Source organism: Hemicordylus capensis, chromosome 13 (genome assembly GCF_027244095.1).
Source record: "Hemicordylus capensis ecotype Gifberg chromosome 13, rHemCap1.1.pri, whole genome shotgun sequence".
NCBI classification, from domain to species: Eukaryota; Metazoa; Chordata; class Lepidosauria; order Squamata; family Cordylidae; genus Hemicordylus; species Hemicordylus capensis.
This window is the reverse complement of record NC_069669.1, coordinates 4,019,911-4,034,164: the sequence shown is the minus strand read 5'-3', so window position 1 is coordinate 4,034,164 and position 14,254 is coordinate 4,019,911. Positions and strand designations below refer to the sequence as shown.

At 46.8% G+C, this 14,254-nt stretch overlaps 1 protein-coding gene across 6 annotated transcripts in view; it reads left to right on the top strand.

Moving 5' to 3' along the window:
- GRIN2A (glutamate ionotropic receptor NMDA type subunit 2A) overlaps positions 1-14,254 on the top strand; it is a 158,078-nt gene that overhangs the window by 131,049 nt on the left and 12,775 nt on the right. For all 6 annotated transcript variants that reach the window (XM_053276429.1, XM_053276427.1, XM_053276428.1 and 3 more), the window contains one exon: positions 9,687-9,874. In XM_053276429.1, the coding sequence (XP_053132404.1) occupies positions 9,687-9,874 (188 nt within the window). The remainder of the gene's footprint in view (positions 1-9,686; positions 9,875-14,254) is intronic.

Below are 14,254 nucleotides of genomic sequence, written 5' to 3'. Positions count from 1 at the left end.
AACATCTGCTTCCTGCCTTATACCAAGTCAGGCCGTAGGTCCATCTAGCTCAGTACTCTCTACACCAGGGCTGCTCAACTCTGGTCCTCCAGCTGTTTTTGGACTACAACTCCCATGATCCCCAGCCACAGCAGTCAGTAGCAAAGGATTATGGGAACTGTAGGCCAACACCCGCAGGAGGGCTGAAGTTGAGCAGCCCTGTTCTACACTGACTGGCAGCGGTTCTCCATGGTTATAGGCAGGAATTACCTGAATTACAGGTTTTGAGGACAAAACAACTGAGGAACTTTGACCTTCATGTCCTACTTGTGAGTTTCCCAGAGATACCTGGTTGGCTGCCTTGCAAAATCAGGATCTTGGACTCCATCAGGTTTCTTCTCCTGTTCTTATGGGGAGGAGGAATTGTTGGCTCTATTTTACACTGTAAATCCATACTGCTGTTTTGACTTGGGTTGGGAAGAGAAATATGGCAACCATTTGTCATGGATGATAACTATGAAGGTTATTTCTATACCATCTACTTCATTATATCAGACTGAATGAGTTCAGATCACTATATCAGCCATAAGAAAAAAACATACGATACTGAGAGATAGATTGAGGGAGGGGAGAGATTTGGGGGCAATATTTATGGATCTGAGAACTGCAATATGTCTGCAGCACACCTCTGGCCTAGTGTATCTCAGTTTCTGCTGCAAGCTCTGTGACTAGGAAGAGCTAGTATTCTGTTGTGTGTGTCTGTTTTGCTTAATGGGAGAAATGAGCCTTGGAAATCAGTTCAAAGAAGGTATTGATCTGCCAGAATTATTCCCAGTGTAAGCTCTTTGGAACAGATTAATAGGGATGGGTAAAATGTTTTGATCTCGGAACATTTCGACTTGAAATGGACTGTTTCAAGTGTTTCGACTTCAAACCAGATTCAAAGTCAAATAGAATCAACCAGATTTGAGGTGAATCTACCCGAATCAATTTTAATACGGGGCGAAATGGGAAGGAGTGGGAGGAGAGCTACATTGAAGCCTTAAAAACAAAAGCAAAGAGGTGCCAAGGTGCCCCAAAATTACCTTTTAATGTGCAGAGCCCACAAGGGGGTGGGGAGTGGTGACTTGACATACCATTCCCCTTTGACCTTGGCGTGGAGGCACCTTGCAGAACTAGCAGTGCCTCCGGTGGGGAGATGGCTGTTGCTGCTTCCTTTTGTTGCGGGCTTGCACATTCAAGGTAATTTTGGGGTGCACCCAGCACCCCTTCCTGTGTTTTTAAAGGTTGAAATGAGGCTCCCCCTACCCACAGTACAGGTCTAGTTGATTCAGATTTGATAATAAAGTCTGAATCGAATCGACCTAGTTTTGAACAGATTGCATTCATGTTCAAATCAAAACAGCAGGTTTTGATTCAAATGTGAAATGAATTACAATTTTCAATTCGTGCACATCCCTACAGATTAACAATGTTCAGCTCTCCCAGTGGCTGTTGCTGGTGATTCTTGTCAGATACTGAGCCCCTTTGGATCATCTTTGACCTATGAATGAATGAATGAAGTAAAACAAATGAAATCATAATATGATGATTGGCCAACGTTCTCCATGGAGAACTTTCACCTCAACTGCTGGGGAGGTGGGGGCTGCTGCCTATTTTGTTCCCCTTCCAATCTCCTCCCCAAAACTGCTGGAATGGCATCTGCTAGTGAGGTGCCAGTGGAATGGCCAAAGTGACCAGTAAGCGTTCCATATTACTGGCCCCCTCTGAGCCAAAAAATCATCACTAGGCACACGCTTGGGTTTTTCTCTGTCTTGCGGTCTCTGACAGGAAAAAGACAAGTGATTCTGAAGCTCCGCAGAGGCACGAGAATGACCCTAAAGAGAGCCTGAGTGATGGGACTGTGTCACTTTGACTTACTTTGGACAAGTAATTCAGAACGCTCCATAGAATCTTCCCCCCCACAAGAAGCTGCAGCCTGTTAAGTGCAAGGAAGCTCCATTTGTCAAACTGCATGACATGTGTTGGGAAGACTTGAGTCTTTCCACAATCAGTCTGAAAAAGCTCTCCATTTGGACAGAACACGGGAAGGAGCAGGTGACCTTCCAGTAGACCAGGCCTGCTCAACTTAGGCCCCCCCAGCTGTTTTTGAACTACAACTCCCATAATCCCCAGCCACAGTGGCCAATAGCCAAGGATTATGGGAGTTGTAGGCCAACATCTGCAGGAGGGCCGAAGTTGAGCAGCCCTGCAGTAGACCCACAAAGCTGCCTTTGGCTGGGTCACCTCAGGACTGGTTGCAAAAAGAGCTAAATGAATAAAGACTCTTCAGAATGAATAAAGGTTCATTGACAGTCAAAGAGGAAACTGCCCGCCATGGGTCCGCATGGTCTTTTCCTTCCAGTTAGGTTGTTCTGTCTCATGGGAAGGAATAATTCTGCCACCTGTTTGCACTGGGTGTGTTTGGATCTTGATGCAGACACTCAGCAAAATCACGCGGCTTCAGAGCAGGGTGCCTGTTCCATCTCTGGATGAGTCTCTGCTCTCTCCCCTTCCAATCAGGAGGTACCTTTAGAACAAGGATTCATGCAGAAATAACCACAGGCTGGCTTAAAGCTGCCAGTCTAGGTGGATTTGACGCTGTGGCCACATTAGTAGGTAATGCGAAACCAGTGCTGAAGGGCCCAGAGGTTGCCAAACAACCTGAAAATCCAAATGCAGGACAACCCTTCCAGACTCTGGTTTCTTGCGGAGAGTGACCCGAGGTTCCACTCTCCTAACTCGACTTTGAACTCTCAGGTTGTAGTGAGCTTCCCCCCACCCCAACCTGAGGCTTAAAGCAGCCTGCGTTACATTCAAATGCCGAACTGCAGGCTGTGCTCCTTGAAACCGGAGTTGAAGGAGGAAGCTGCTCCCTCTTTCTGGCTGTGATGGGTTGTGCAGGCTGTCCTTCCTGCAAGAAGGAAGCCTGCACAGCCATTCCCGCCCCCCCCTGCAGTCTTGCTGTTACACCTGAATTTGGAGTGGGGGGGGGCGTAACCCGTGGTCCACTGGACTTGTGTGCAAATACAGCCTGTGTAAGGCAGCTTCATATATCCATAAGAGGAAATCTACCTTGATTCTGCTTAATGCATATTGGTCCTCTCAATGAGGGGTGTGTGAGAGAGGAACATCTCTCTGTTCACTTCAGAAGCCATCTGAGTTTTGCAGTCAGGTATTCTCAAAACCTCCCAAATGCAAGTGAAAAACCAAAACCAAACCTTGAGGTCCTTCACACGGCCACTTATCCTTGCACTCTGGAGGGCTGGAGGTTTCAGCTCAACCTGCCTCCCTACAGATGATCAACATATGTCCATATCTTCGCCGATCGCACTCCAGCACTTGTGCTGGGGCAGCAATCAGCAGATTTGCCAGTGGGAGGGGGAAAGCTCATGCTGGGTCCACCGTGGACCCGGAATGTAGCATGCAACCCTAAGTGGCTGCTCTTAGTATTGCAGATGCTCCACTCTGCGCAACTGTCCCCCCCGCCTCCCGGCTATCTGCCAAAAACGGCCATGGGCTGGTAGGGAGCCCAGCTACCTGGCAGTGAACCGTAGGTTCATTTTACCTTGGTAAAGCCCTGGGTAGAAGAGCTGTACTACCCAGGACTGGACGACATGAGCTGCCTGGGGTAACCAGGCTTGTGAATAAGTTTCTTATGTTTGTTGGAGTGGGGGCAGAATCCGTAGTAGGAGGGAGCCCCTTCTTCCAGTGGCAGGCAGTCCAGATGAGTGGTCTGGCCTATTTATCATGTACTAGTTGATTAAAAGAGTTCTGCTACCATCTCCCCACAGCTTCAAGCTGCTTACAACAACATAAAAATAGAAAAATAGCAGCAGCAGCCATGCAAACCTCTGGGGAGGTATCTTAGTGGCTTCTAAGGATGCTCAGAAATATCGTGCCCTACAAGACTTGTGGGATTTGTAGTTTTCTCTGCTCAAAGACTTGTGTGCATTTGGCTTGACCCTCAAATGGCTGCAATTTTTTAAATCAGGGAAGAATTATTCTTCATTTCTGTGCCCCTCCTATCCTCAATGCTTGTCCCCATCTTTATTGGAGAGCAGACACCTTGGAGAGCAGTTGCCACTTTGGGGACAAGATAGGCCCCTGTGACTGCCTCATGCCTCGTTCCGTCTCTTCTTCCTTGAGTGACATGGTGACTCTGGCTCCATCTTTAGAGACAGTGGTACTGAATTATTGCTAGTCTTGTTGACTTTGAAAACTTAATGCAAAAGATATGTAATGAACACCAGGATTGCAGCGAGCGTTGGAGCAATTTGTTTCTACTTTCTCTCTCAACAAGTCTTTTTATTACAGCTTAACTCTCTTGAGTTAAGGAGCAAGGTTCTGTCAGTGAAATCTTATTTTCTAGCATGGTGATGGATGGCTACACACTCTACAAGCAACAGTGGTGATAAAAGTCTTGGCACAGTCTTATGTAATGTTGGGATTTAATCTTGCAAGATAAAAATGCTGCTCTAGTTTTTTCCCCATCCATGCTCAGGACTCTGGGTGCTTTCAGGATAGGGGTCCCCATGTGAGCAATCTCTGGAAGCACTTGAGGATGCACAAAATCAGGGCTGGATGCCTGCCATGATTCTGTGTCAGCACAGAAATTGCACAGAATTCAGAACAGGGCTCAGGGCTCTGTTTCTAAGAATCTCAGCATTCTTTCTTTTTTTAAGTACAGGGTTTCTAGTCCTTATGGCTGTGAAGATAAGCATGATAGTATTCTAGTAATGCCTGCTGAAATCTCAGAAGCCAGAGGTTATTTTGGCCACATATCTGTTTGCCCTTTGGGAGTTTCCCCCTGCAGTTTAAAAAACAAACAAACATGCAGCATTCTTTACCACTGATCCCTTGGAGCCATCAGAATGAATCAGGGCCATTTGAGTCTGTGTGAAATTTACCTCTGTGTATCTCTTTGAGATGAAAACCACAATTGCTTTTGTGACAGCATGTGAGGAATTTGCTGGAAATGGAGCAGGGGAAGCCACTAGTTAAACCAGTAGAAGTTCTGTCTTTCGGCTTAACGATCAGTCTCAACCCTCATGTTCGATCACGGCTTTCTGTGAGTCATAGACTAAAAATACTTGTTTGGGGCCTGGCACGTTTGCCTTCTGAGTGTTCCTATAAAATGGCCTCCTGGGGGCTGAGTTAGGAAATGTTTATGGATCCGTGCAAAGCCATTTGCTTTCCACCCCCTCCTCTTCTGCAAAATGCCTATGCATTTTGGCTCAAGGAAAAAAGAAATCCTTTCCTCCTTCGGTCTGAATCAGCCACTTCAAGTAGGGAAAAGTAGATGTGGAAGGATGTGTTTACTTGGAGAAGCCAGCAAGGAGATGGCCCAAACAACTGTAAAGAATACCCCAAAGAAGAGGGAAAGACAGTGGGAGCTGTGGATGCTCCTGTAAAGCTGCCTTGTACTTAGACCCTTGGGGCATCTAGCTCAGTATTGTCGGCACTGATTGACAGCAACTTCTCCAAGGTTACAGGCAGAGAAAGATAATTCCTCCCCCTACCTGGAGATGGTGCCAGGAATTGGACCTGGGACCTTCTGCATGTAAGGCGGGTGCTCTGCTATGGATGCTCCTAATTAACACTTGATGCTGCCTTCTGCTGAGTCCGAGCTGGTTCTTTTACGATACGATACGATACGATATGATATGACAAATATTTATATACTGTTTTCAACAAAAGTTCCCAAAGCTGTTTACATAGAGAGATATAAATAAATAAGTAAAATGGCTCCCCTGTCCGCATAGGGCTCACAGTCTAAAAAAGAAACCTAAGAGAGACACCAGCAACAGCCACTGGAGGAGTGCTGTGCTGGGGATGGATAGGGCCAGTTGCTCTCCCCCTGCTCAATACAAGAGAATTGCCACTTTTAAAAGGTGCCTCTTTGCCCAGTTAGCAGGGGTAACCACTGACTTTAGCTTTCTTTGAAGGAAAGTGTGTAAGGCTGTTCTCACGAGCAGCCAGGCCCACGCCACCACACCTGGCTCTATAGCCCGGCTGTTAGCCACGGTTAAGGGTGTGAGCTGCCCTGATTGTGCAAGATGAGCAGTCACAGAGACAGGTGCCTAGAGTGCACAGATTCCCAGGGAAACCCCAATGCGCCATGCTCGTTGCGCGGTGCATTGAGGGGTATCTGGAAGCCAGAGTGTGTCCATCCCAGCCTCTGGAGGTCCACGCTGCTTGGCACAGCACAGATCATCTGTGCTCCCAGCAACGTTTGGGTGGAAGATGATTTGGATACAGCCTTAACCCCCATCTTCCCCACCCCACTCCTGCTTGGTTGTATGGATGGTCTGTGTGTATATGTAGAGGGAGTGGAAGAAAGCTTAATTTGCATAATTAATACAAGTTGCAAATTCCAGCTCTCCTGAATGCAGATTTATTGTTGTTTAAACACCAGAGCCGAACATGTTCAGCTTTCCCCTCGGGTCTGATCAGGGAAGATTATTTCCAAGAAGAAGCTATGGCTTCATTATTAGTGGCATTTCCCCCCACTTAAAAGAGGAGCTGCCCCAAATAGTTTTTAGATGGCTCTAAAGTGTGTTCTTGAGCTGCGGCAGTCAAGAGAGCTGCGGCTCAAACCATTTAATTTTCACCTTCCTCTCTTATCCACCTGTGTTTTCTGCTATAGGCGGAGTCACGTTCTGGCATCATGATGCATTTTAAACAATAAGTTGTATTGGTTCTTGATCTTCTTTTACAAAATTAATTTTGTTCTTGATAAGAATTCGGTGAGATTGTTCTCACGGCTCAGTGGGGGTGGGCTGGAGGAAAGGCAGGATCCTACCTTCCTGCTCCCAGATGACCAGAGTCTCCTTTTAGCTCTACAGCTCATGTACATTCCCCATAGCTGAAACTGGGAACCGGAGCCTCCAGCTATCCCACAATGCATTGTGTGAGCAGCGGAGAGGCTGCTCTCAGTTCTGGAGCAGCCCCACTCTGCCTGGCCCAGCTGTCCTCAGAACTCTTTCTTAAACATGGCTGCTGGCTCCCGGGAACTCACAAACCCAGCATGATAGCCCAGATGACTGAATTCTGAGGTTGGGCAGCAGGCATTTCTGCCCTACTTCAGTTTAGACCTGGGTTAAAAAGTTTGGGCTACTCACTTAAGCAGGAGCTGGGTAGGAGGGATTCCTGAGATGAGCCCCTTTACTCTGGTTTACCTTCTCCTTCCCAGAAACAGATGGTTGTGAGGACAAGCTCAATGTATATGAAACACTATTCCATGTTAAAAGGAATGTCTGATTCAGACATTCTGCTGTACGAGTCTGTATGCCCGTAGATGTGTTTGTGTGAATGGCTGTACCTGTGCTCATTTTAAGTCAGTGATTCTCAAACTTGGGTCCTCAGGTGGTATTGGACTTCAACTCCCATAATCCTCAAGCAAAGGCCACTGAGGCTGGGGATTATGGGAGTTGAAGTCCAATAACACCTGAGGACCCAAGTTTGAGAATCCCTGTTTTAAGTTAACTTGGATACAGAGCCTTCACATTCATGGTTCAGATAGGAAGTGTACTTCTGTAGCTGTGTTCAACATAACATACCAGTGCACAGATCTGTACCTGTCTACAATAAAGGCTGTATACAGAGGGATTCCCAGAGAGTATCCCATCTCGGCACTGATTAGATCCATACCGGCTTAGCTTCAGTAAAGTGGCTGTATCATGATTCTGGGTAGGGGACAGGGATTCCCAGCTACTGACCCAGCATCCCTACCCTAGCTGCAATGGCCTTTGGCTGGAGATTATGGGAGCTGTAGTGGGAAAACCTGTTCTACGGACCAATGTAGGAGACCCATCCTACAATGGGAGGAGAGCTGGTCTGGTGGTCGCAAGCATGACTTGTTCCCTTTGCTAAGCAAGATCCACCCTGGTTTACATTTGAATGGGAGACAGCATGCTTGCGCACTGGGCACTCCTTCTAACACAAAAACCCCAGTAGGCTGATTTGGTGTGTCAGTGTTGAATGATCACATTAATTATGAAATATCAATAAAAGCAATTATTGCTCATGAAGAATACTAATGAACGCAATTATAAGTTATCCACAGCATGAGGAGAAAAGGAGCAACCTTTCCTCCTCCCAGCCCCTCATATACTTTCAAAGCTTGCAAAGGTTAATTTTGAAAGGAGACTTACCTCTGCCAGGGCCATGGGGCAAGCAGCAGGTTGCACCACAAAACTTTGGGTCACCTCTAGGGCCAGCAAAAAAGTCCCCGCAGACTGGATTTGGCCCCTGGGCATTATGCTGTGCAAGCCTGCCTTAGGAGATGGGGCCACTCTGGCCTCCCTGACATCAAAAAAGAGAGAGAGAGAGAGACTCCTCCTTGCAACCTTGGAGAAGCTGCTGCCAGTATGAGTAGACAATACTGATCTGGATGGACCAAGGGTCTGACTCAGTAGAAGGCATCTTCCTATGTTATTACTCTAGTTGGGGAGCTGTGCACACTCTTGTTTTATGATTGTCTGTGAGTAAAAAAGCAGGGTGGGGGGGAGGAAATATTTGTCTGCTATGCAGCAGCTGTATACAGGTCTTTAAGGAGGTAGGAGGGAAAGCCCTCTGACCTTAGCACACGGTCACTGCTGGTGCCTTTGACCTTGTTTTCCGTTCACACATGAGCATAAAATGGACAGTGCACAGCTCCCAAACTGGGGCAAGGCTGATCTACTACCCTGTTCATAATCATGAGAATGAGCCCCATTACCTGCCATCACACCAACGGACACTTCTAACTATTGGGCAGTTAGAAGAATGTATTTATTTTATTGTATTGTTAAATTTCTATACCACCTTTCCTTAAAACAATCTCAAGGCCATTCACACAAAAGTTAAAACGAGACGACAAAAAGTACACAATTAAGCTATCAGCTAGAATATAAAAACACAGATCTGGTGAAAAGATTAAATAACAAGCACAATCTAACCATAAAAGATACACAGCAGCAGCAAGAGGAACAATCATATAAAAGCCTGGGTAAAAAGCCAAGATTTTGCATGCTTTCTAAAACTGTGTGGGAGACTGAAGAGTGGATGGCATTCCAGAATCTGAGGGCAATGACTGAGAAGGCCCCGTCCCACATGCACAACAGCCACGCCTCACTCATTGTCGGCACCCGAAGCAGAGCCCCCTCAGATGACCTCGTCAAGTGGGCAGCACCTCTTGGGAGGGTCCCTCAGGTATCCAGGGCCCAAACCGTTAAGGGCTTTAAAGGTCAAAACCACCTAGAGATTGACATATCGGATGGTATAGAAATTTATTTATTTAAAACATTTATACCCGCCCCCCAGTACATTGCTGCTCGGGGCAGCTCACAACATTTATAAAACAGTGATTAGATTAGATTAGATTAGTCCAGACCAGCACCTTGAATTCGACCCGGAAACGAACCGGCAGCCAGTGCAGCTCTTTCAAAATGGGTGTGATGTGATCCCAGCGGGCAGCTCCAGATAAAATTCTAGCTGCTGCATTTTGCACTAGCTGCAGTTTCTGAATATTCTTCAAGGGCAGCCCCACATAGAGCGTGTTAAGGTAATCCAGCTGTGACATGAATAAGGCATGGGTAAAGAATTGGGCCCCAACAACAAGGGAGCCAACAAGGCATTGCCCGCCCTGCATGATTTGGTTTGTAAAATATCATATTTGATTTCAGGAAGTTGGACGCTTTCATCTACGATGCTGCTGTGCTGAATTACAAGGCTGGGCGGGACGAGGGGTGCAAACTCGTGACCATTGGCAGTGGGTACATCTTTGCCACCACAGGCTATGGGATTGCTCTCCAGAAGGGGTCACCATGGAAGAGACGGATTGATCTCGCCCTTCTGCAGTTTGTTGGAGATGGTAAGGCAAGAAAGCTTTTTGTTTCTCCTTTTAGATTTTAAAATGCACACAAATATAAATATGGATGCATGCAGATAAGGATGCATGTATTTTGTGGTAGTCTCTTCTAGTCATTGATAGTTGGTGAGATGGTGCATGTCGCAGAGGGAGAAATGGGGCAGAAGGAGCTGCAGGTGGACTCGGAGAACACAGGAAGATAGGAAGCTGCCTACCTAGCTCAATAATGTCTACACTGCCTGGCAGTGGCTCTCCAGAGTTTCAGGCAGATGCTGCCAGGGAGTGAACCTGGAACCTTCTGCATGCAGGGGGACAATCTTACAACAGATAGTGCTCACATGTAGCCAAAGGTAAAGTGTGCCATCAAGTCGATGTTGATTCCTGGCGCCCACAGAGCCCTGTGGTTGTATTTGGTAGAATACAGGAGGGGTTGACCATTGCCATCTCCCATGCAGTATGAGGTGATGTCTTCCAGCTTCTTCTTATATTGCTGCTACCCAATATACGTTTTCCCCATTGTCTGGGAAACATACAGCGGGGATTCGAACCGGCAACCCCTGGTTTGCTAATCAAGTCATTTCCCCACTGCGCCATTACCCATCCAAATATACACCTGCATGGACCCTGCTTGGCCAAGGGGGCGATGCATGCTCCCTACCTCAAGTCCAACTCTCCTCCTTGGCTGATGGGCAAGATGCAAACCCACAGAATCAATAGGACTTAAACTCTTTATCTGTAGCTGGATCATCCTTCCATGAAGGCATTGGCATAATCTCTTAGCCCTCCCGCTTATGTAAATAAATGCTTGTTCTCCCCTTGTTTCCATCTCCTGCTTCTTGCATTGTAGTCTCCCTTGTGTCTACTTTAAATGTAAATTCATACACACGGATGGCAGGACACAGACACAGATATGATCATGTCCAGTAGAATATTCTGTTTTTATTGCTGGCAACTATTAGATCATATTTTACTTGTATTTATAGTTGACTTAATTTTATTTGCTTGCTTGTTTCATGATTATTTTTAATTAGTTTGTTCATTCCTTGTGTTGCTTTTTTGAAGAAAGGAAGTCAATGCACTCATTACAACTTGCAAAGATAAAAACATAAACAAATTTAAAAAAGCTTTGTTGCCCTTTAATGAAGAGGCCAACTCACTGGGACGACCTAAATATCTCTGCTGTTTACAGTAAGGTTTTGTGAGCAGAATCAGAACATTGGTTTAGAAGCAATCCATGTGTACAGTGCAAGCCACTAAGGCGGGGTTGGTGAACATGCTCACATGCCCAGGGGTCTTATTTCTGCTGAGTTTTCCTTAGAGCCTGAGCAATGAGCAGGCAAAAGTTGGGTAGGGGGTAGTGACAGGAATGAGGATGCTTCCTGAGCTGTTGAGGTCTGGAAAGTCCTGCTTAGCAGTCCTGTGGCCACTGAGCCTTGAACAGCAGGGACATGCCAGGCTATAGATAGCTCCTAGCTCGTGAATTGCTTGTATAGCTCTTCACCAGCTTGATTGCAAGGAGAGGCCTTTCTCGAAGCAAGCCCATTTATCTCAGCCCAGTCCGGCCTCTCCAGTATTTGGATCGGTGTGGGATTTAAAGCCATTAATTGTCACATTTGGTTATTGTGTATAGCCAGATCCACAGAGGAGTGGTCTGGAAAGGTCTGTCAGTGGCAATTAGTCACCGTGGCTTATGTGGGACGTCCATATTCAAAGACAGTCCACCTCTTGAGCAGTGTTCCCTGCAACAGGGGTTCCCAAGTGTTGTTGGATACAACTCCCAGCATCACCAGCTGCAATTTATGGAAGTTGCCATCAACAACACGTGGCCTTCCAGGGAACACTGCTCTTGAGTCCTAATTGCTTCAGGCAAGGGTGGGCGATTGCCTTCCTGCCCTCCTTGTGGGTTTCCTCGAGGCAAGCTGGACTGAGACCTACTGCAGCTGCCTTCTACTGAGCCAGGCCACTGGTCCATCGAGTTCAGTATTGTCCACAACCTTCGAGTGGCTCTCCAAGGTTTCACGTAGGATTGCTCCCAGCCCTTCCTGCAGATGCTGAACCTGGGACCTTCTGCATTCAAGCATGCAGATGCTCCCCTAGAGATTTTGTCAGTCTAGCGTTCCCAACTGTTCCGTATTATACGGGAAGTCCCGTATCTGAGGCAAAAATCTCTTGTCCGGAACGGGATGCTGTCCCGCCCCCCCCCCCCATTATTGGCAGAGCCCTTTGAAGTCTGAGTGAAGTCCATATGATCATGTAAAAGAAACAACCAACTTCACAAAAGAAGCCCCAGTTGCTCTGCAAACTTGCAGGAGCCATTGCCTGGTTCTATTTACATCTTGCAAGTGGCTAATTGTTTACTTATCAAATATAAATAGACCTACAGACTCCTGCTCACCGACTCACCACTTCTGGCAGATCAAAAAAGCTTTTCAGTGGGCAAGTGTGGGGATGTAGTGTGTGTGTGTAAGCCTGAGGGATTCTCTTAGTTTTTTCACCTGCCGCTTGCTCTTTGTCTACGTGGGATGGTCTGTGTGGACAAGAGGCTTTGTGAAATCATGGGGCTTGTTTTGTTGTTGTTTTGACAAATGCATTGCTACTCAGGCTTCTAGGATGACCCGGCCCCCAGGACACACACACCCCACTACACACACCCATATTCAGGCAATGGAATGTTGGCAACCCATCCAAATGCAAACCAAGGTGGATGCTGTTTAACAAAAGGAACACTCATGCTTGCAACCACAAGACCAGCTTTCCTCCCCAATCATGCCCCTGCCATGAACTCACGCTTTAGGTAAGCTGCTCCCTCTCAGCCTCAGCCACCCAGCAGTCATGCAAAGCTCACAGCTCTTCCAGACTTCTCTGTTCTAAATGTTACGGTGACAGAGAGGGAGTTTGGGGGACATAGTATTCAAAACTTCTCTTAAAAGCCTCAGAAGCCAGAAGGCACAATGGAAGCTAGAGGAGGGGACCCAAGTGAACGTGTTCTTTTCCTTTTAAAAGAAACCTTCAAGATTTTTGCTTTCATTCAGGATGCCACCTCTTCTTAATTTTAGTCTCCTCTGCCTTCATTAGGGCCCCTCAGGCACTCCCCATATGTGGGAGTGTGCTAGCCTAGCAGTAACTTATTCCATGCATTAAAAAAAAACTTCCCTTAGAACTTGATTTCTCCCCCTCTCCCCCACAAGACACAGGAGATTTACTTTTTGTCAGACCTTCAATAGCCACTTCTCTTCCTTTAATTACATCGGCTTTGTAACAAAAGGAGCAGTCGTCTTATCTCAGCAATTCTTTACAGCTGTTTTCTCTGTTGATACAGAAATTGTAACAAAACCCACCAGCCCTTTTTTGTACAATCAAAAAAGAGGAAAATATCAGTTTTAGCATATGCACGATGTTACTGTACTCCATAATTATTCAGCTCTCTCATTAGCCTTCTAAAATAGCTCAAGAGGAATCACCCGCCTGCCTGCCGCAGCACAAATAAACAGGAGCAGGGTCTTTCAGTTAAGTGAATTGCATCAGTCATCATCTTTCAAAACTGCAACTCAGAACTCACTGTTGATGCGGGATGCCACAAGTCTTTGTGATGTTATCATCCCAATGGAAAATAAATGCGCATAAGTGCTCCAAGGAGGTTGCAGGCTTGAAAATACCATTGCCAGATCCATAGGGGGTGGGGGAGGCAGCCGGATGTGTGAACTGCTACTCGATTAAGTCCATTGCAGATGTGATGCTCAGTTAAGTGAATCGCAGACATGATAGCCAGTTAAGTCAACTGCAGATGTGATGCTTTAGATTTATTTCTGCTTAGGAAGATTTCTGGGCTTTCAAGTAGGACGTAGAGCGGTTGTGCACACAACCTCATGCCGCTGTTCAGGGAGGCCTGCCGGGAAGGCAGGAAGGAAGACGAGCTTTGTCATCTTTGCCTTTGCCATGCTGCATGCCCATACCACTACTACTACTACTACTACTACCACCACCACCACCACAGATATTTATATACCGCTCTGCTGCTGCTATTACTGCTACTACTACTATGGATATTTTTCACTCTTCAACCAAAGTTCTCAAAGTGGTTTACATAGAAAAATAAAGAATACATAAATCAGTCAGTCCGAGCAGTGGTGCGGCGGAGGCAACAGCTGGGAGCGGAAGGACATCTCCCTCCATGCTCAGCGCGGCCGCTCCTTCTCCCCGGTGGTGAGTTTGGGGGAAGCCTTCTATAACCCAGCAGCGATCGTGCTCACAAGTGCCTGCCGAGGTTTAACGGACTGCAGGTTCGTGTAACCTCAGCCAAACTCCCGGTTTAAAAGTCAGGCTCCTGGCGCTCCGAATGGTTGCCCCAAGTGGCTCGTGTAGATAGCCTCATCGTGTGCAATT